Consider the following 22,870-nt stretch of genomic DNA (forward strand, 5'->3'; position numbering starts at 1 on the left):
TACAGTCGTCGGACTTCGCTTTTCGCGAAGTCGCGCTCGGACGAATCGTTCATTTCGTCGCTTTCATCTCTCGGGCGCGCGAAGCGTACGCGGATAAGCGGATTATTCTCGCTACAGTCGGGCAAGATTTGAGCACGCGGAGAGCATCCTGCGCGCGAAATCCACCCTCGCGAAGATCACGCGGAACGGAAACGGTGCGTTAAAAATAGGATTCGCGGCGAGCCCCCGCAAATGTATTCAACTAATACTTCACTCGCATCGGGGGCTTAGCGCGCCGCTTCGCGGAAACGTGAAGTAATAAAGTAATAAAAGATTATGCGCGCACTCCAGTCGCTCCGGTTTTTCGATGATATCGTAAACATCGCGACCACGCGCGACGCTGTCGAAATCACGTGCGCGCACTCTCGAAGATAGGTTGTACGATGATGCACTTTGAGTAATTGGGATTGAAACTGTTCGCGTCGAAGCTGCCGGAAGTATCGAAGGGAGCGGGAATCCAATATATTTAACGACGTATTCCCGCTTGCTGGACACTCGAGGATGAACCGACGACTAGATCCTTCGCCCTCCTCCCCTCCGCCTGTGCGAATCAATATGCGAGCATTTCTTCTGTCCGCGTCTACTCGGGAAATAAAATCTACTTGGCACGTTACGTGCCAGCCACACGCTAAAAGCGCAGTAAGAATGCGCAAGCGAGTAAAAGCGTACGGATGTTCCACCTTCGATCTTAAGTAAGAAGAATTCGGTCAGTTCGAAAGTGCCGGTGGCAGATCGCATTTGCCGCGGCGAGAATTTACGGTAAAAGCGTACAGCGCCCTTTATTTTTCTCCCGAGAAGATTTGAATTTTTCTCGGTACCGACAGGTTCATAAAATGGGAAGAATTCGCGTGTGTGGCGAAGATATTTTATATTTTGCATTTCTCCTGTTCGTTGATATTATCGGAAAATACGTATCGAGTTTCATACCGCTCTTCCTTCTCATTATTTTCGCTTTATATTTTTATTACAACTTCAACTTCCAACTCCATTTCTCTCTCTGTCTCTCTGCTTATATTTATATGATATTGTATAATTCCGCGTGTTATGAAAATTACAAGAGAAATAACATTATTTGATGTAACTTATGGTTTTCCATGTAACATTCGGATCTCTTTCCGCAATAATAAACCGGATAATAAACGGTGGATTTGATATCAGAAAACTGAAGCGCGGTAATTGCAGAAAAAGATTCGATATTAATGAGGATCGACTTCCGCGCGTTATGAGCATCTCCGTCGCGTCCGAGATTGATTAAATCTTCTCGACCTGCATTGGATTATTTTTTAATCATCCGCACCTGCCACGGCTTGATCACGTCCTTTCATCAATTTCCGACAAGTTCCGCAATAATAAAACGCGCTTGATGACTGTCTCGTAACGAATCTTGGAAAGCTCTCATAAACTGCAATTATGGGATCGATTATTAATTTCGCCCGCACGTGAAATTAATTTATAACCCTCACCGTCTTGAAGGATATCGCTAATAAATGAGACTATGTAAAGCCAAACAACGTTTGAATATACGCTCGTTGAAGACACGAGATACTGTGCTTGTCGAGCTAATAAAATTAATAGTCAAGTTTTTAAACACTCGTTATTTCAGTGAATTAAAAATACGATCTCGTTATTTCAGTGAATTAAAAATACGATTATAATATGTATGTAACTTAACGTTCTTGAAGTCATCAATCAAAATAGATACATAAATCACTCGATGAAACAGTCTAACATGTTAATGATAATAAATGATGAAGACAGTGTGCGCGATTATTAATGTTGCCAAAATGCTTGAAATGCTCGCATCATCAATCGAGCAGAAATCATTCAGCGAGATCTTTTATATCTGTTCAGGTTTTGCCATGCTTTTCGAGAAACTCCAACGGCAACACCCCGAGGACCAAGGAGGGTTCCAAGGACAAGATATGTAACGGTAATAACACCATGCAAGAGACTCTGCTGCCCAGCAACACGACGACGCGGGCGCAGAATCCCGAGGGATGCGAAATGATCATTCTGGAGGCAACAACGAACGTTTCGAAAGAACAGGATCAGCCCTCCGGCTCCTCCAAGGACTTTGACGACGCGGCACTGTAAGAGAAAGCTCGACAGGTACGCAAATGTGTTTCTCTATTGCGTAAAGTTGTCACAGACACATGAAACGTTAGACGGGGCAAACATCAACTAAACCGCACAATAGAGTTACCGCGAGGTAGCAACTTGATCATTCTGTCAAGTCAGCAACAGTATATTTTCGCGGTTCAACGGATATTAGGCTACGCCCCAGTTCCTCTAAATATCGCTCAATCCTCTAAATGATCGCCTCGGCACTCACATTAAAAATCGCTTTTCTTTCACACGGCGATTACAGAAGCCATTCTCTAACGAACAATCGTCTTTTTTATCTCCAGCATTTATATTTCTGTTTTCCAATACAAAATATAAATAAGTGTATGAAAAATATCTTCCACTGTTATAAAATACAAATAAATATTTAACGGATATTAATTGTCGTTGTAACGTATTCTTAAAGAACAATAAAAAGAAGGAAATACGAAACGCAGAGGTGTTTCCTTTTGTTGATATTATTAATTGTATCTATATTTAGCTTTTCCACACTTTTTGTACGATCTCCGTGCTATTTTTCGTTATCAGTCTCCCTCGGTAGACGAATGTGGTCCGTTATGATTCCATCTGTTTGTCTTTCATGATTAATCGCGCCAAATGGAATCGCGGGCTTTACCGCCCTTTGAACCCGGCTACTTGTTCATCTTAGAAACTCGATTTCTCCCTGCAACCCTCGGCGAAGCGCAGCCTGATTCCGCAAAAATGTTCAACCCGCGTTTATTCCTCCCATTTCCCTCACACGCGGCTTTACGGGACTCCGGGCGATGACGACAAATGCCTGGCTGGCTAACATAATGCAGCAAACATAATAAAAGCAGGAATCCTGTTCTTTACGAGAATCGCGAGAGTAAGAAAAGTCATTCGAACACATGCGCACAGTTCCCATCTCCGGTTCTACCGCCATCGGGAAAAGCAGCGCAAAACAGAGGGAGATTTGGAATGTCGGAGTCGTGCTTCTTCGCGGCGGAGAAATTTTTTGCGCGACAATGCAATTGCCGAGAATTCCACCGTCCACATCTAACCGTCGTTATGTCGCTCATTTTTTTTTCCCTTTTCCACTGGAAAAGCACGCTCGCTCAAACGGATAGATCGATTTGCCGCGGCGCGATGCGAAGAAATGCCTTCTCACTCCCCGTCTTACTGCGAGACGCTCGGGATGAAACTGTAAATGTGCTGAGAGAAAATTGCAATCGGTACCTCGATATGTTTACGCGAGTCTGAGCGGAGGGAACTTCGATTAGAACAAGATTGATACTTCTGTGAGTGAATATTTCATAATTGCGTTACGCTTGTAATGTGCAAATAATTTGAAATCGTTATTTAAATTATATAACTCAACCCGTTGAGTAATTGCTTGACAATGCGAATACAACGTAATTTATTTGTGATACAAACGACGCAATAATATATAAATATAATTTTTTAATTTATACGATAAATAACTCCTTTTAACTTTGTAGAGGCATTTGCAAAAGATTAATTGATTTATCTTCTGCAATTAAATTGTTACATTAAGTGATTCAAAATCGAAGAATATAATTGAAATTAAAGTGTCAATAATTAATATATGTTTCGGCTTTTTTGTGTAAGAAAAAGTTTTCCTTCGGACTTTTCAATAAAAATAAAAGACAAAATCCGAAGAAACTTTCAATCCTGTCAACAATATATTTAATTATCCCAACAATTAAATTAATTTCTACGTAATTCGACGTAAAGATAGAATGTTTTCTCTCTGCCTCACTTTTTGCCACAAAGCAAAAATATGCTACAATAATTAATATTTATCATACCGAAATGCTTTTGCCCGACAAAATGTTTCAAAACACGCTGCTTTTAGTGCTTATCGTCTCTGTAATGTAAAATCTTCGATTGTAAACACCCTGGCCTTTTATGTCTCTTCGTTGCTGCGCCATCAGGAAAGTATAATGCTGAGGGCTAAAAGCGAGCAAAAAGTTCTTTCGAGAATGTTGCGATACAAAGTGCTTTAGCGTTGGCGTAACAGCACGCGCTGTAATTCGGCTGAGCGCAATTCACCGAAAGAAAAAGGGAAGAGCAGCGAAGAGAAGTTCGGCGATTCTTCGTCGCAAACGATCCCCGCGAAGTAACGGAAACAATCGCGTCATGGATCGAAAACTTTCGTGAGGGCAAAGATGGATCGGCTTCTTCACCCTCTTCGAGAGACATTCCATATATTGAGTTCCAAAGTACTTTCGATAGCTCATCTACGCGCCCGATCCATGCACCCGGCTGGATTTACTCTTGTTTAAAGGCCGAGTGCAAGTTAAACTTCCGGCGAACAACGCCGAACAGCGATATTGAATCGTCCTCTTTCATGGTCGACGCGACGCAACGAGACACGAAATTGCTTATGCAATATTCCATCGTCGCGTTCTGTCGATCGTTTGTTCTATGGATATATTTGCTCGATTTGCTCGCTTTTGTCGTGGATCGGAAAGTTTGCAAGATAACGTTGATCTTTGATGTGAATTGATGTTTGTTGAAAAACACAAAAGAATAATAATCACGGCGGTAAAGGTGCAATAAGCAATATAATAATATAAAAATGTTTTTAATTTATTAATTTTACTTTTAATTCATCAGATTTCATTATGCTGCGGAAACAAAGAGAGAAATATTTTGATGATTTGAGTTTTAAACGGGTGAACCGTTCGTAAAAGCTCCTCTTTTTAATATAGATTCGACGGCTTTAAATTCTGGAATTTCGTGCCGACATTCCTTTTCTCGCAAATACCGAAAGAACAAATAGAAATTGATTGCACGACGATTAACTCGGCGGTATTCCACGAAATTCGGGTATAAAGATCAGATCTCACTTTAGAGATCCTGATTATGACAATTGTTGTCATAAAACAGGGAATTCCATTAACATTTTTCACATACGTGAAAATTAAAATCTATATTCAACAAAAATAGAAAATAAAATTGAAGTACGATTGAAATGTTTTGATCGCAGAGCTAATTTCGCAGATAAAAAAATGTGCCAATTCCATGTATTCTTCAAATATATTTCCCTTCATTTTTCGAAGCAATCTGATATAAAGATAATGAGTTTGTGGTGAATCTGTTACCAGGAAATTGATAATCTACCGTAACAATTTATCTTTGGATTTAGCGCTTAAATAGGAATGAATATCGATACAATGATAAACAGAGTTTCACGAATCAATTTACAGATATAACGACATTTTCTGTTTTAAGTTTTTATTTAGAGACATGATAAGAACTAAATTTAACGTGACGAGTATTTTATAGCTTCACGACATAGCGATAAACGTCGGTGTTAATTATAATACAATCATTATTCCCCTTCAATATTAAACCGATCAATACATGCAAATCTGATGTATTCCGGAGATCAAACGGCTATCAGACTGATTAGACCAACTAAGGTGATTACAGAGCCCCGTTATGTAAAGCCTTGTTACGAATAAGATTGTGTTGACTTAGTAGATGCCATTGTGCCCTAAAAGCACTCTCTCTCCGTATAATTCTAGAGATTAGTTACTATATTCATATCAAAGGACGAGATACGTATTGTTACAAGAAAATTGGCAATCCAATCGAAATGAAAGGTTTATCATGTATGTACAAAGCGCTGGTCTTTCAGCAATTTTGCCCAGCAAATTTGTCTTCAATTAGAGGTTACAATCTTTTTTTTCTCTAATTTCTTAATTAGTTTAGTAATAATATTTTTAAGTAAAAGTCTCATGAAACAATTTCATATTGAGCTTTCTCCAATGAGTACCTATAAAAGCTCCATAAATAACGGTATATTATAAAAGCCGATGTCTCGCGTAGGAAAGAATTAAATTGTCACGCCGCAACATGACAATCGATTATCGTTGAACTACATACCGCTTCATATGCCAAACGCACGAGAAAAGATGGATTTCACAGGGACGTGCCATTTCCCTGTCGATTCTCGTCGACGCTGCAATTCGAGCGATTCGATCCATCCCAACAACCTCCCCTTATCGAATAGAACAGCGAAGTAGAGAGAGAGAGATGCAGGAACTTCTTAATGAGCCCTGTCCGGGTATTATGTGTTTTTTTGCAGAAAAAAAGAGTCGCAGATGTCTCCTGAATGCGCAACGATCAAAGAATGATGAAGAAACTTTTTATTGGCAGAATTGCATTAAACAAGAAGTAGCTAGCAAACGTGCCATTTTATCGCGAATAATGAGCTGACAAAGAATATTTGTAAAGCAAACTTCCGTTTTTATTGAGCTCAATGTATTTGCAAAACGTTTATTAATGAGCTGCAAGCGTAATATATTTTCGCGTCGAAAAGTCTTTGAGACAAGCGATTTCGAAGTTTTCACGCTTCTGACGTGCGTTATAATTAGAGAATCGTCGGAACAATCAACGTTGTTTTAGTTTGTAACTCGTAACAACTCTAGAAAATGTTAATTCGCAATTCTCTTCTCACGATGGATCTCAAAATTTAATATATCGAAATAAATCTCCGTTCGCTCTGGAAATTTATCAGCGCATAATTATATTTCTGCGCGCGAATGTACATTAAATTCCATTACAAATGTCGTGTGAATATTGCATTGCATCCCGCAAATCGATGGAAATTACATCATTGCGTTAACGAACTAACGAATTCCCCCGAAAGCTTTGCTTCCGCGCGCAATTGTGGCCGCGAGTTTAATTATCAGCGGCGAAAAAAAAGCGCTTAACAATGCGCATTCGCTAAAACTCAGTTTTGCTCACGACAGAAAGAGTTGGCAACGAAACCAATTTCGTTACGAGGGCGTATCGAAACGAGGCGTGGTGATTGCGCGGCCGATCGGCTTTTGCGTTAAAATTCGGCCTCACGAGCCGTCAACGTCGATCAATTGCCGAATCTACGAGTGATAACAAATATTGTATCGGAGCGGTTTCGCGTGTGGTAGAATTCATCATAATGTGGTTAATTAGAACATTTGACCAAAATTGCCGATTACGCGGGTGTGTACATATTGTTATAGCGAGGAAAATGCGCTCTCGTCGACGATACGGAAACTTGGCCCCGCGATCAACAAAAAGCCGAAATCTGATGCAGTTAAATCGCTAGAAATAATATCGCAGAATTGTGTGAGCTGTCAAACCTTTAATTAAAAATAAATAAAAAATTAATTTTTTGTGCGAATATTCGAAAATGAGAAAAGTTGCACTCTGTTCCACGCCTTTTCACATTGATATTTTTTTTTAAATAAGCTTCCACCGTTCACACACTTTATTATTGGATAATTAAGGAATCAATGAATATCGTACATTTAATGTTGAAATTTATCAATGACTGGACGTTTGATGTATTAGCGAAAGATATTGCATTATAACAATGATCACGTTTGTTAGCTGATTAAACTCTTATTATGGCATATCATTATGCAAACGCAAATTGATGATATGCCAACATCGCGATGACCCCGTATTATCTATCTCTACGACGTTATTATGTCGATCACGTCAATCCGAATTAAAATCGCGCTTATCATACTTTCGGACGGAAAGAGCACGGTGTCTGTCCCTGTTAGCTTGTTCGTTCAATTTTTATCTCGCAATCGTATGGTTATTACGAAATTATGCTGGCAAACTGATGGATTAAACGCGATAATGCAATATGAATAGTCATTGACATTTTCATTAATACAAACATGTATTACATTTGTGGCACTTGTAAGCGTTTTATGACATATGTAAATATTTTGTACTCCGGAAAATATCTGTTCAATATTTGACTTTAAGCAGGATAAAATATGTTTAATTGGTGTTTATAAAATTACGAAATAAACAAATTATATATGCAATTAATAAACTAATCAAATAATTGTATTTATCAATTATGCAAACAGTACCGAAATAAATAAGAGATATAATATTGCGTGCAAATGTTAAATTTTACTGTTTGAATATAATTCTATAAATATACATTTTTTTTTAATTCTAAAAATATAACAAAAACACATATAATATTTTTATTTCGGTTTAATTATTATGTTAGATTCAGAGACTTTTACTTGTTTAAAATCGAATAATTTGTTCTTCAGAATTCTATTCTCCAAAATTGCTACTCTTATAGTCACACAATTCCTTTAAGTGCTCGCTCGATTTGATTTTGCTGCAATTCCATTGCCCATTCCGTTTACCTTACTTAAAAGAACAGACCCGAAAACAATCGAGTATTTAATTTTCGTCAGTAAAAAACAGATGTTACGATTGATCAATCGGTGCTTTTTAAAAGCGCAACCTTCGCTCGTCAGCCGGACAAAATCCACGAAAGCCTTTTTGGCGAACTTTAAATCAACGCGGCATTTTCCGCATCCCACTCCCTTTCCATTACCGACTTTCCATCGCGACTGAATCAAAAACATAGTCAAAAAGTTAATTTGACAAGCGACATGGATGAGATTAAACGGACGTGGGCAGATCGGAAAATAGCTGTCTGTGAGAGAAGAACAAAATAATTTTCGTTGCATAAACACAGCAATCTAAAAAAAAAAAAAAAAAAATAAAGAATAAAATACAATTCACACATTCATTAAGAAATTGATAGATAAAAAATTGTTAATCTCTATCAGACTCTTTAAATGATAGGGAATCGAAATTTTTTACCTCACAGAAATGTTGTGGAACGAACATTTGAAATGCCTGCCTCTTTCAAATTTGCGTATTTTGAGTACGCTTTTAGCACTGCGCAATATACATACGTGTATTTACATACTTTGAAAGTTTACGCGTATCACTCTGTATAATGCCTTCCGTTTTCGTAAAACAGAGAGTAACAATATCCTGGTTAATTTATTTCCATTGCTCGTACGTGTCTCTCACGCAACAGTTACGTAAAAACTTTATTGGCATACGAGGGTGGCGAATGGTTTATTTTATCTGCCGTTGTTTCTTCAGATTTTCTTTCTTTTATCTTCTTTTATCCACCTTTACGCTATCTCATCGGCGAGCGAGTTTTTACTTCGAAATAGTATTTTTTTCGCACGTTTATCTCTCATTTACGACCTCTTACGAAAATTCGTTAATTAGAAATTAAATTACTAAAAAATTTTAAAAATTCCATAAAATTTTTTAATAAGGAATTAGTGGAAAAAAGTAAAAACCAATTTCTTTAGCTTTTATATGATTAAAAAAATATAAATATACAACATATTTCTCAAATAATACAGTTCTTATTAATTTAAAAAAGTTTAATATTTTATTAATTTCGCAAATTGTTGTGTAGCTAATTGAACTTCTTGATTTGATGAATGTTGCAAAGTGAGTGCACAATATTTGCATAAAGCGTGATAGACTTTTGAAATACACAATTTTCAATTGTGAAACATTGTTTCGTATTGACACTTTACTCTAGCTCTATTCATGCAAATGTAATATTTCATAATTGTCTCTCTTTTTATTTACAAATATACACATATAATAATAATAGGATGCAAAATTACAGACCTATACAATTACTAAAATTACAGACTTGTATACAAATGCGCTGTAGAGTTTCCTCTCTATTACATTTATTCTTTCTTTCTTAACTATTTTAGGCACGTATTTGTCCGACTTTTGCGTGAAAACCGGTTTAGTCGGAAAACCGGTGGACGAAATTTCCGCTCCATTACGCCGGCTATAATTTCACTTCAGCTTGCGCGTTGTACCGAACGAGTGGGCAGTTCGCCCTTTTCTCTTTCAACGAAATGGGATGATTTGGCGAACGAGAGAACACGTAGCTAGTTGCAACGAATTGCAGCAGAAAATACGGTAAAAAAATTATTTTTCGCATGCAAGTTTACTCCAAAATTATTTACGTAGCCATCAATAATAACTCATTTCCGAATGTTCTTCGTTTCAACAGAAAATTAAAAAAAAAAAGCTTTTTAGGGTGAATTTAAATGCGATTCATTTGTACGTGAAATTTACGGATGATAGTTTCCGCGCACTCATAAAAATTTTTGCGCTTTACTTCACTCTTTTACTTTTGTGGGAAGTTTACGTGATCGAGTTACGGATTGAACGTGACTTATTCGCTGTTAAAGATCCTATACGTATGACACATAAATTGTTTTTTTCGCAACAACACTGGAAATAATGGATTATAGTTCCTCAATTTTTTGATCGATGTTCTGCGTAATTGTGCTGTTTGTTAGCAATCGTTACGCCGTTTAGCAACAGGAGATAATTTCATTATCTCCGAGGGAAAAATACAACGGGCCAAACAGCGCAATTCATTTGAAACGTTTAAATTTATGTTCAATTATTCATTTGCTATTAAATCGCAAATCTTTCATTCGCGAAATAAAATTTGCTGAAATAAAATATTTTTCTCTTATCTTGTTACATCTTTTATATCTGCTAGTTTATTAATTATCGTATTTTTTATTGCTGTGAGTGATAAACTGGTGTAAAGTTTCTACAAAAATTTGTAAAAAGAAATTATTATCAAGCTTACCATTTGCTCGCAAATTAATTTTAGCTACTTTTTATTATCTATTATCTAGTTTTATTTAGTAATTCATCCCCCTGCAAATCTCCTGCTTTTCCTCTAATTGCGGATACCATTTGCAGCGAGAACAGTGTCCATTACGTGATGCTGTAAAGGTCTTAAGCAGCGAATACTACAGCGTTTGACTCTCGTCGTTTTACGGGCTGAAAGCAACCAGCGCAACTGCAGCTGGCCGCTTCAATCTAACGTAACAAAAACGTAACGACTTCATCATGTTTTACAACGATGCAGCAACGATGTGAGCAATAAATTCCCCGCGACACAAGAGGCAACAGTCTTGTGACCCGGTTATTTCAAATGGCGCGAAAAAAACTTTATGTTAAGTGCGATAAAGAAAATAACGTTACTGCATTTTGATAGAACTTTTAACAAGGCGTTTAAAATTTCGCCATTTTTTTGAACGAAAGAGATATATTTTTATCTATTACGCAGGTAGTGGTATGTAATAAAATCATTCTATATAATGGAGAATCCTTGCCGTAATATTTGTTTTTAATTTGATTCTTGAAATCTCTGAATTACGCGGATATTCCGTGCTCGTCGATGTTTCTAGCTCTTGATTATAGCGGACAGTCATATTTTAGCCGCGTAAAACTTATCACTGCCTCAATGCGCTACATTCCCTAGGTTTACCGCCATATTGACAGGGTCTTACGGGCGAAGTCGGGAAAAATGTTCCTCGTTGCTCCACGTGTCACTCTTCCGCCGTGCTAGAATTGCGCCATTACGTCGGAGACGCGTGATAACTTTACAGTATACAAGACTATTTCGCAAGAGAACGCCATACACACACACACACACAAACACACACACTTGCCTCTTGTCTCGTGTTGCTTCAATGGAGACGCGTGGGCAGCCGCGCGCGGCAAATTACTTCCGGACGATTTATGCGCGCGATGCAAAATCGCTCGCGTCGGGCTCCCGAATGGAATTAATCTCCCATTTTGGCGGAAGATTGAGAATCTCTCGCGGCTCTGTGCATCCGGAAGCGGCATAATGCCAGATAATATTGCACTTGTCAATGGATGAATGCTTGGAATGGAGAGACATCGCTGCGCGACGGATATATATTATGAAGCTTGTTGGTTAATTGGTCGACAGTGTTTGACGACGTAAAGTCTATTAATTCGTAACGCGAAAATCGTGTTTGCGGAAATTCATGGATCACTTTGCATTCGCTATCGTTCGCTGAATTGCCGTAAATAGCACAGTTTATTGAACGTCGCGACAATCGGGACCACATTGCGAATAAAAATGAGCACACTACCAGCATCATTCGAGGAAAATCGATTCCGCGAATGCGGAATCGAATGGAGGAAATTTCGACTCCAACTCCGCGCTCGCCGAGAGAATGCGGGAGCGGCGATTGCGACAAGAATCGCAATAGTCATTTCGTTCTGAAAAGGATGAAAGGCGAAGCCCCTCGGATGAGAGAGGAAAGTGCAAAGACGCGACAGTACACATTCTCTCACATGCGATTCCGCCATTACGCCGGTCCCGTCGTCGAGCACATCGGCGCGCTTTCGAGCGACGATTAAGCCCGCGCTACGTGTCGCGCTCGAACAACGACCCCACCGGCCTTGAATCGCGCTTACGTGGCCGGACTGGCGAAGTGGTTCGCGTCGGCCATTAGGCGGACCGCTACTCCTTACGAGGATCGCCGCATTCTAGAGGCGCACTAAAGCCTCGAAATGCGCCGCTTAGCAGAAGTGCCGCTATTAATTTCCTTATGGCCGGCAAGCAGCTCGCGGGGAAATAAAGCCGTTCCGCGTCGAGCGTCGAGCGTCTTTCGTCGAGTTCGCCGAACGAAATTAGGTCGACGTGACTTTCGAAAGAGAGAGACACTTCGGATCGAAGGATTTGTCAATGGTATCTTCAAGTTAAATTGAGTTCCGCAAGAGCTTGACGGTCGTGCACGCTGGCCAGTCGGTCAAAACCCCTTGAGAAAAGACTCCGCTAGGGATAAAATTGTCTCTGCCGTGAGAGATGAAATAAAACACGGCTCTAACTTTGACGTCTCACTCTTCCTCGATATAATTCACTTATGTCGAATTGTGTTAAATAAATGTATCATTACTACGCGAGTCGGTATTAAGTATAGAGAAGCTAATTATTCGAAAAGTTCTTATCGGAAAATTATCTACTGGTGAAATCTTATTGTCTTTTTTCTATACATATATATCGCATAAATCAAAAGTACTTTTTTCTTCGGCATTATGCAAAACAAAGCCGAGCAGTTATTTTAATGCAGATTTTAGCGCGCTTTAAATTTTCATGTATTTTGCATACTTTGCTTTAACGCAATTTAATTTTTCGCTTGTTACGCGTGGAAAGTTATGTTAGGATCCCTAGTGGAATAAGAAATTTTGATCAAGTTTAAGGAAAAAAAGTTATTCGTGTGAAGTTAGCGTAGTAGAGAGAATAAATATTTTTATAGACGATGTTTTTATTCCCCGCCAAATGCCCACGTGATATTGACGAATGAATAATGCAATTTCTCCCACCGATAATGGAAAAATATCAATTATACTAATTGCCCGTGCGCAGATATTGTCATTTCAGTAACGAGTCTTACTTCATCTCGATAATGTTATTGTACGAAACCGTTCGCGGTGCGTTAAGCGCTATACAAAAGCCGATACATCCGCGATTATTATATCGGTGTCGGCAAAAAATCCCATTAGCTCGAAACTTTGTACCACTTGCGAGCAATAACGATATCCGCATTATGACAATAATTCATCGCAATCGGGCGATTGAACGCGAGATTAAACGCTCGCCGCAGCTGGCCTGCCTCTCGTGAACCGGAATTACGGTGAGCGCGATTCTGGCGTTTGCACATCGCGCCGACGCTGTCATCTATACGTCACTCTTTCGGAAAGGATTAATGGCGCTCGTGGGACTGATTCCGACGCTCTCCAACTGCGCCGACTGCACTGAGAGAGAGCAGAAGGTTTACGTTTGCATGAGTATCGATCGCTCTCTTATCTCGAAGGAAGGCCTTATTGTGGCATTACCTGAATGCCGTGTGTGCGCATGGATGATAACATTAATAAGATCGTGACAAGAGTTATAACGCGGTCTCAAATACGACGGACGAAAATGTTCGATTATCCTCTCCAATTAATACTATAACTCATTTTACAATTACCGGAATTTCCCTGGAATTAGTAACTAAATTAAACCGATAACTCGCGAATATGATGGCCGATCGATATATCAGACGGTTTTTGAGAGAATATCGAATAACTCGCCTAGGACATCCCGCCGGAAAGTTGGTCCGAGATTTGTAAACGGATAACGGCGTCAGAAATCTTTAGTTACCGACAAAAAATCGTGTCCAATCGCTGACACCAGACACGAATCGACGAATAAAATAGAAGCGAGAGCGAATTATAGCGCAATGTGGATCGCCTTTCAATTAAAGTGAACGACGCATCAATTCTCGCGCTCTCACAACCAGATTGTATATGACAATGTTCAATACTCAATTACAATGTTTGATATTTTGCATAACATAATTATTTTAATCGCCAACAACGTTCAGCTATGCATCACGTTGGCGTTGCTAAAATTTCAGTTCTCGCAATTTATTTAATTTTCACATGCCGTTATTGAATTCCAAAGATTCCAACGGTATTCGTGTATTTTTCATATTTTGCTCTAGGTGTATCCTTTATTTTAGTATCGTTATGTTTCATTTGCAATATATATATATATCTGGACTTTTGACCTTTGACATTTCAACCGTGTGATAATTGAATATCACGCTGGTTAGAATATCACGTCGTTAAAGCTGCCATTTTACTCGGTGCACTTTTGCGTCTCATAAGAGGATCGCGCTAACAATCTTTTCAAATCCGGGAAAAAATAGCGGGTATAATTATGCGAATTGGTATTCAAGTACGGTCAACGGTGCAGTCAGTTATAATGAAGACTTTACGTAATCTTCATGCAAAATGATACAAATTGCATAAGCTGAATACATAAAAGGAAAAATATAATAATATTACATTCGCGTAGCGCAATACGTGACTTTTGTGAAGTAAAATATCGAAAGTCCCACTGCTTTATTATTTCGCTTCACAAAAATCGCGATTTCGCCACTGCAAAAATATAAATCGTAAAATTTGATTAATGATCGTGCATTGAGGCGCTCGCAACGGAAAAGAAAAGTTTCGTCCACTGATATAAAATACTTCAATAGCTTCTATTTCCGCCTGACAATGGATAAAGTTTTAAATATTTTTATTTGTAAAGAAATCTCTAGAGAAAAATGAACTTTCCAGTGAATAGTTCCATAACCTATAAATTTGCACGTGGATTTATTTCACGCATACTCGAACTGCACCGCCGCGTGCCGAACGCTCGTAATAACGAAATCGTTCTCTCGATAAAATAAAATTCCATCGCGATCCGCTTAAAGTTTAAGAAACAAAATCGTTATGTCATTTTTTTGTCCCCCGCCCGAAGTTTAGTTTCGCGCTCTTTTCTCAATCGCTTATAACCCCCGGGAATTATTTGGCACTTCGACATCTTCGCTAACGAAAAATCGATTCTAAATCCATCACGGAATCTATCAAAATTAAGACGGCGAGTCACCCCTCGCCGTAATTTTTACCTGCTTTCATCAAGAACTTAGCGACGCACCGTTATTCTTGCCATCCCCGTGTCCCGTCGTCGTCGTCGTCGTCGTCGAATAAAATAGCGGTCGCGCGGATCAAGATTCTATCCCGGCCAATCTCTAGGGAAGTGATGTATATATACAGTCCTTGCAGAAAGGATATCCGACATACCCTCTGCCACGCACTCCCTCGTGTCAGATAACTTTCGCCTACGTGAGTGTTCCTATGTTGCCGAATCTTATGAGATTCAAGCCTCGTTCCTTCGGAAATCTAATCCAACGGACTTGGCTTTTCCATTACGACGGATTGACGACGCAATCGTGTTTACTGAACTTTCCAGCTATTCAATAACTGGGATTTGTAAATTTGTATACAAGCCTCGCCTGGCGTGCTGGAATTGATTATTTCGAAAAGGTCACATATTTTGAAAACTGAATTTCACAACGAAGAGAACTTATTTTTCCCGAACAAATACAGAATATAACGAGTTTCCTTCTTTCTTTTCTACCTAATGTAACCTTAAAATTATTCCATGCGAATAAAACCTGCGTTTCCGTGTCAAATATTCAATTTGTTTTTATGAAAGTCAATTTCCTATACTTTCTCTTATTTTTGCCATTGACAAATTATTATTAACTATTGTAATTTCTATGGAAATGTATTCTTTAAAGTTTGATTTAAGTAACATTAAACAAATCCTTAAAGTCAAAGCTTTAAAGTCTTTGAAAGAAAATATTAACATTTAAATGGCTTCTCTTAATGAAGAATTTTCCCCCTCAATATATTTTTCACTTCTTTTTGGAGAAAAAGAGAGAAAAGTGTGCTCCACCGTTGCTGCATAAACCTAAGCTCTTGCAATATGACTATACAAGATCGCCTTCAGGCTAGAATCTCTAACACAGAATTGGGAGTCCTTTGGGAATCCCTAGATTTCGATGAGCTGGGTTGTTCATTAGTTTGCATGTACTCCATAACAGCGCGTCTAAGGTAGCTGCGGTAACGTAAAACAAGGATGGTAATTAGGTTTAATTGTACCGTTCCTTAATGAATTATGTACCTTCATTAACTAAAATCTAACAATATTAATTATTCGTCTCGATCAATTATTTCTAGATTTAATTTAAATTTAATTAGACTTTATTAATAAAACTCCGCACTGTTTTTAAATTATTCGAATGTCTGTAAGTGAATATACTCTGCTTTTATATTCATCAAATTTAGTAAACAATAACATTCATAGCGTTTTCATTTTAAGTTTATAACGTGCAGTCAAAATAAAGTCTTTTAATTCGAATTTATTTAATTCGACAGCTGTCTGCCGTAAAAAAAGACACTATTACATCTCAATTTCGAATTTATAACCAAAAACAATAAATTTATTTAGCCTACATATATTTTAATCACACAACATGCAAAAATCGCGATAATTTAATCCTCCCGTGTGCCTTTTGCGTTAAATTTCGAGAGATATTGTATTGAAATTTATTTAACATCATTCTTCATACTTGTTGGTTTTCATTTTAGCCTATTTGTTTCCTCGTTTCGGTGAATCGCTGCATGCGATTTCATCCGTCGCATCGTTATTTACAATAGAGAATTAAATTTTTGTTCGCGAGCTATCGATTTTGCGTTGAATAATGTCACATATCCGTCACATATAAAATAATACATGCGCGTAGTGATAATCCACTCGAGCGAGCAGGTAACCGCGTTATTCGGCAATACCGATCACAAAAATAACAATGTTCACAGACATTGTAATGTTTCTGCGTCTCCACGCTTGTACAATGTTACGCTCACGCGCTCGACGCACTGTATTGGCAGCGCAACGATGAGATGAGCGTAAAAACACTTCACAGAGAAGCGAGATTTTTATACTCGACTGAAAAAACCGATAAATCGATGCGATGATACAGACGTTACACAGGCGCGTTCGAAACTTCTGCCTCTTTATTTGTTTTTCGTGCAGCAAACGTTACGTATAGCGCGCGCATATGTCGCGGATATCGCTATGAGCACCAAGTAATACTGCGCAAAGTAAAATGAAAATATCCTTTTACGACGTGCACTGCACTCGTTTTCGTCTTTCCACTGTTTATTCATCATGCATTCATACATACTAACGTGCGCAAACGATACGCGGCCGCGATCATTACGTGTGCTCGCGCTAGATGCGAAAGTTTCACGTGCACCCTCGATTACTTTGATATCCACTTGCTTTGACAAGAGGAACTCCGGTATTTTATATTCCCCCAGCTTTTATTTTTCCCTAATAAAAATATTTACGTACTAATATTTTAATATTGAAAATCTAACAGTTCTTGCGCGTCAACTTTCCGTCAGATACACAGTCGAAATAAATGAGCGCGGATAAAAGTATCTTACTTTTTATTCACCGTCGTGCGATGTTTTTAACTTTCAACGAAACTTAAATTTGTCGCTTTAATCCAATTTATCGCTCCTCCACGGATAATTTTTCAGCAATACGACACTTAATTCCGCGAAACAAATCATAACGATCATTTGTTTCGCTGTAAATTACATTTCTTACGGCTTGAACTTCTTACGTCATTGTGCCCGGAGTATCCCGATAATTCGTTTTGCAAGCACGGCGGTACAATCTTATGCAATCAAGCTCAGAAACAATTCTCCCGAGAAAATCAACGCGAGCTTTCAATTTGCTGTAACTGGCAAAACAATCTCGCGAGATCGTCGGTGTCACGTTATTATAAACGTGCCCAGCGTCCCCTCGAGAATAGCGAGTAATTTGTCGATGTGCCATGCAACTTAGCAATTTCACAGGAACATTAGCCTCTCCTAGTAATGTTCAATTGAAGGTGGAAATGGCGCGTGAAACGCGCATGTATCGTTATTAGACTTGTAGAATTTGGAAAGCACAATGCCGACCAATTGAATAACGCTATTCGTCGTTCGGAATAATTGCGAAATAAATACGACGCCGCGCGTCTCAATTACGAAATTATATATATAATATAATTGGAATAACTTTTTCCTATAATTTCACTACGAAATGGATAATGGTTTTATAATGACCGAAAATCTCATTACTTAAAAATATTGCGACACGTATTTAATACATTATTATAATTGCCCTGATTGTCCCTAGCGAGTTAATGAGGTGTTCTGTCAGCGGGCTTGATAAAGTTACCCTGATTAACGGCTGTTTCTAACGAGAGCCTTATATAGAACGGAAATAAAAATGCGATAGCATAAAATCGAAATAAATTTGTGACGGATGTAAGCACTCACGTGGCAGTAAGAAAGTAAAGATATCGAAAAAGTGTGTTGGACTGTTACGGATAATATTTCGCTGATCCTTCTCTCTCGTGTTTTATCCATCGTGACTTCCCCCGAGAATACTTTCATTCAACGCGATCGCAATGACGTGGAAAAATTGAAGCTCGAGCGCAGAACAAACGACATTACACTTGCAACCGATTTTCCACTTCACATGTGAGCGAAATGAACGCACGAGAATGAATAAATTCGCGGCGAATAATCAGAAAGAAATTTCCTGTCATTTTTATTTAAATGAGATCTCCTAAAAAACAGTGAGTCGTGGATTACGCGTTTTCTTTTTCTAAAAACATTGAAACATTGGTTTCCTCACTAATTATTTACAATTAAAAGTATTTTGTGTAACATGACATTACATTGCAGTATCGTTTAATCCAGTACATGATTAAGTCTTCGCAAAAAATGTACTGTGCGTCATTCAATGTGAATGAAAGATAACAAATGGCATATAGATTTCATTTTCATCGAATCCATAACGATCCTAGTATCTTTATCGCGCTGCGGATTAACAAATCGCCACTCGACATGAATGATAAGATTATTTCTCGCATGAGAAGATTAAAATCATGTGCGAAGGCTGCGCTTGTATCTAGTTAGGCATAATATTTTAATTTAATACCCAACCTTTCTTAAATAGATATTAATAATTTAAAATTCGTGAAACAATTGTGGATATTTTATGATAATATAATTTATAATTAAATGAATAAACATATAAAAATATATTATTTTTACCAAATATTCTGAGAGCTTGAATTAAAAGCTAATGTTACTTTTACGAGAAATAGCTTAAAACCAATATATAAAATTACTGATTTATTAAAATTTTCACCAAGTTCGATTTGTATTAAAAGGATAGAACATTTTAATTACTCTAAAAACTAAACATCCCACCTCACTTAAAGCCAATTTTTCTTCCTGCTTTCTCAATTGAAAAGAAAGTTGGAGCAAAACCGCCGCGACGTAAAAAGCATGCAAATTAATGCTAATGCAATTTTCTTAACACAGATTATTAGCGCTTCTCCGATACGCGATCCCGAATGATTAGAAGTGCACGTCGAGGAACGTCTGCGAACGCTGTTGTGCGCGGAAAAACAAAATAAAGCAGAAAAAAAAGAGAAAAACAGATTACTTTTTCCTCTTACCGTGACTTGTATAGAAGACGTTCGCAGTCTCGGATATCCGAGCAAGATAACAAGACTGATTTGCATTTAAATCGTCGGCAAGTCCGAGGAAATCGGTCCAGTTGGCCACGGCGCGCGCTTCCGTTTCAACTATCGGACTTGATTGTTACGACAAATCCATTTCGCATATCGCGTTATGTCCAAAGCGGGACATTGCATTGCAAATGCTACAAGCAACGCAACAAGAAAAACTTCTACACGGTATTTGTAATTCGAAGTACGTTAAATTTATATTTTGTTACATTCGTATAAAATAAAACAGCGACGTTTACGAGTGCTATATTCATTGTCCATGACATCTATATTAATTGATAATAATTTCATAAATCTTAATAACAATTTTACAGCGTATCCGCTTTAAAATACAAACAGCACGCGGCAATATGATATCATCCCATATGTAATTGTTATTCCCATTAATCTGGCATCACTCTACTTTCAGTGAATATATTATCCGATGACAACGAAATGATATCTGAGTATCACATCTGCTCGAAATTTATGACTCGACAAATGTATGCACCGACTGTATTTCCGTCTCTGTGCCTCACATTTCGCCGCTGGTCAAAGCGTCGATCGAGTGGGCCGGCGATGCGTGCATCGGAAGCGCGACCGCATACCCGGTCTCGCCGCAAGTATTGGAGAACGTCGAAATCGTTCGTGGCGGTTACACGCAGCGAAACCGACGGCGCACGAATGGCATCCGGAATGAGCGCGGTGCGAGAATTATTGGTTGCCGGGACAGTTTTACGAAATCGATGACATTTGACATACGCGCACGCCGGCGTGGAGCGAAAATACGAACATATTTTGCGAGGGAGAAACGCTTGGAAATACAAAATCGAGCGAAATGCTGCCTTTATTCCAAAAGCCAATTCTGCTTTTTACGCAAGATAGAAATTTATTTCGGAAAGCAGTTTAATCGGCATTCGATCCACTTTTGATATCGCGAGCCGTAATAATTTGCAATTTGATGAAATCAGCAAGGCAAAAGAGGAATATTTGATAAATCATATATTGAAATTGAAGAATATTTAAAAAATTATACATTTAAATTGATATATAATTATATAATGATGTATTATATCGTACGAAAGAAAATTCCGCATATTCGTTATTATAATTTGTATCATATATATGCTAAAAGTATTAAATATAAAATCCTCAATTAAGAATAAATTTTATCTCTTTTCAAAATTTGAAAAAAAAAAAGTAAAATTTAATACTTTGAAAATGCAATTTAATATAAATCTGTTTATATTACGCGTTGAAATTAAATATTATTCACCACATTTGTTTAAAATTGTAATTTTTTACTTCAACTGGCATCGGCGCGTAAATTCTTTTATTTAGCTTTCACGCTGCGCAGTTCATCGGCGAGAGACAGCTGTACAGAGCAGTCCAATTACAGAGATTTTTAATTATATACGGGCATGTTTCTTTGCCGTCACCGTGCGACAATAGCGTCAAACAAGATATCCCGAGCTCGACAGCCGCTACATCGATGGCGTAACCCGACTGCATTTAGATGTCAGTCTCAGTGAACTAAATAACATACTAGGCTGCATTCAGAAACTACATGCAGGAGCACTCAACCTCCCAAACGCCGTCCAGAAACCAATTGAAAGTACATCAGCGCGACCTAAGCGGCCCGTTCAAAAACGCTTTAGGTGCTCTCGATTGAGAGACTTTTGCACTTGCAAAAGAGCATAGTACTAACATATATTACAGACATGATATAACATATTATACATATATTATATATATAATATATACATTAAAAAAGCCGTCTTAAAGACGTCCTAAAAAAGACGTTTTTTAAGAAAATTTACGCGTTGAAAAATAAAAAAAAAAAGAGAAATTTACTAAATCCTAAAGACTTTACGTCTTTAAGACGTTTTTTTTTTTCATTTTTCCTTTAAGATCAATTCCAGTATGTTATATAGCTCAGTCTCGCTACGAATTTTATTGCGCGAAGCATGTTGGCACGCGCGTATGCAAACGCAATGCGTGAATAATCAGTGTATATATGCAGTTGCTATCGCACGCGGCAAAACCCGCCCCATAAAAATTCTCTCTGAATTTTATTCAATTCCTACAAACGCGCTCTCAATCGTTCGGAACGCGTGATATGATATCTGGCCGTCAAGCTCTCCGCTAGTCGTGTTGTCGCCAACTAACGAGTCCCCGTAACGAATGTCATATCGATTTCATGTAAATTCGATCGATTCGCCATGCGGACGTGGTTGAACAAGCACTGGCAATGTGGGAAACGAAGCGCAATCCATACGCGTTTCATGCCGCGCGAAGCGGCATAGCAAACGCGTGTTAAAAAAAAAAAAAAAAAGGATTGACGAGAATACAAGCATTCGGCTTAAAATGGATGGACTGTTGCATACAAAAGTGAAAAGGCATTTTAGATTCACATGCGCGCTTTTATCGCAAGTCACGAATATCCTTTTCGGCCACTCGTGTTGCTCGTTGAACCCTTTCGACCGGCTTCCGCACGCTGTGTGGTTTTTGACGCGGAAACTTCATTTCACTACATTGCGACACTGCGGTACATCGAAAAGTAGTAATGATCGACGCTTTTTAAGTCTTCGTCGTCGAGTCCTGAATGATATTTACATATTTCTGATCAAACTTTACGAGAAAACTCATATCGTTTTACTAGCGAACGAATGAAATATTACACAGATAAAGTTTTGTAGAAAAGAAATATATTTTACATTATACTTTATATTATAAGACATCAGTTTTATTTTTATAAAAATAAAAAATGTTCGAAAAATTTTGTTAAAGATGCAGCGTATTTTCTTTATGCAAAAATTTAAGTAAAAAAATTTGAGACAAATAAATTCTTTCTTCTAATCTCTAAGTTTTCAAGCTAACTCATCGTCAAATTTGCAATAAAATCATTCCTTTATTTATTTGGAACTTTGCACTCGAGATAAATGCTCGCGATAAGTGCTCGTATAACGTATTAAAATTCACACGTTATAAAGTTATGTATAACAAAGACTCGACGCGATGCTAAATAATGTGACGAAATAACGGATTTGCGGCAT

The 22,870-nt window shown here is 38.0% G+C and overlaps 1 protein-coding gene across 2 annotated transcripts in view; it reads left to right on the plus strand.

Annotated features, from left to right (window-relative positions):
* Positions 1–22,870, plus strand: part of sNPF-R (short neuropeptide F receptor) — a 57,972-nt gene that overhangs the window by 4,292 nt on the left and 30,810 nt on the right. For both annotated transcript variants that reach the window (XM_012374612.2, XM_012374614.2), the window contains exon 3: positions 1,891–2,148. In XM_012374612.2, the coding sequence (XP_012230035.2) occupies positions 1,891–2,133 (243 nt within the window). In that variant the 3' untranslated portion in view covers positions 2,134–2,148. Of the gene's footprint in view, positions 1–1,890; positions 2,149–22,870 lie in introns of those variants that run through there.

Source organism: Linepithema humile, chromosome 3, assembly GCF_040581485.1.
Source record: "Linepithema humile isolate Giens D197 chromosome 3, Lhum_UNIL_v1.0, whole genome shotgun sequence".
Taxonomy (NCBI): Eukaryota; Metazoa; Arthropoda; class Insecta; order Hymenoptera; family Formicidae; genus Linepithema; species Linepithema humile.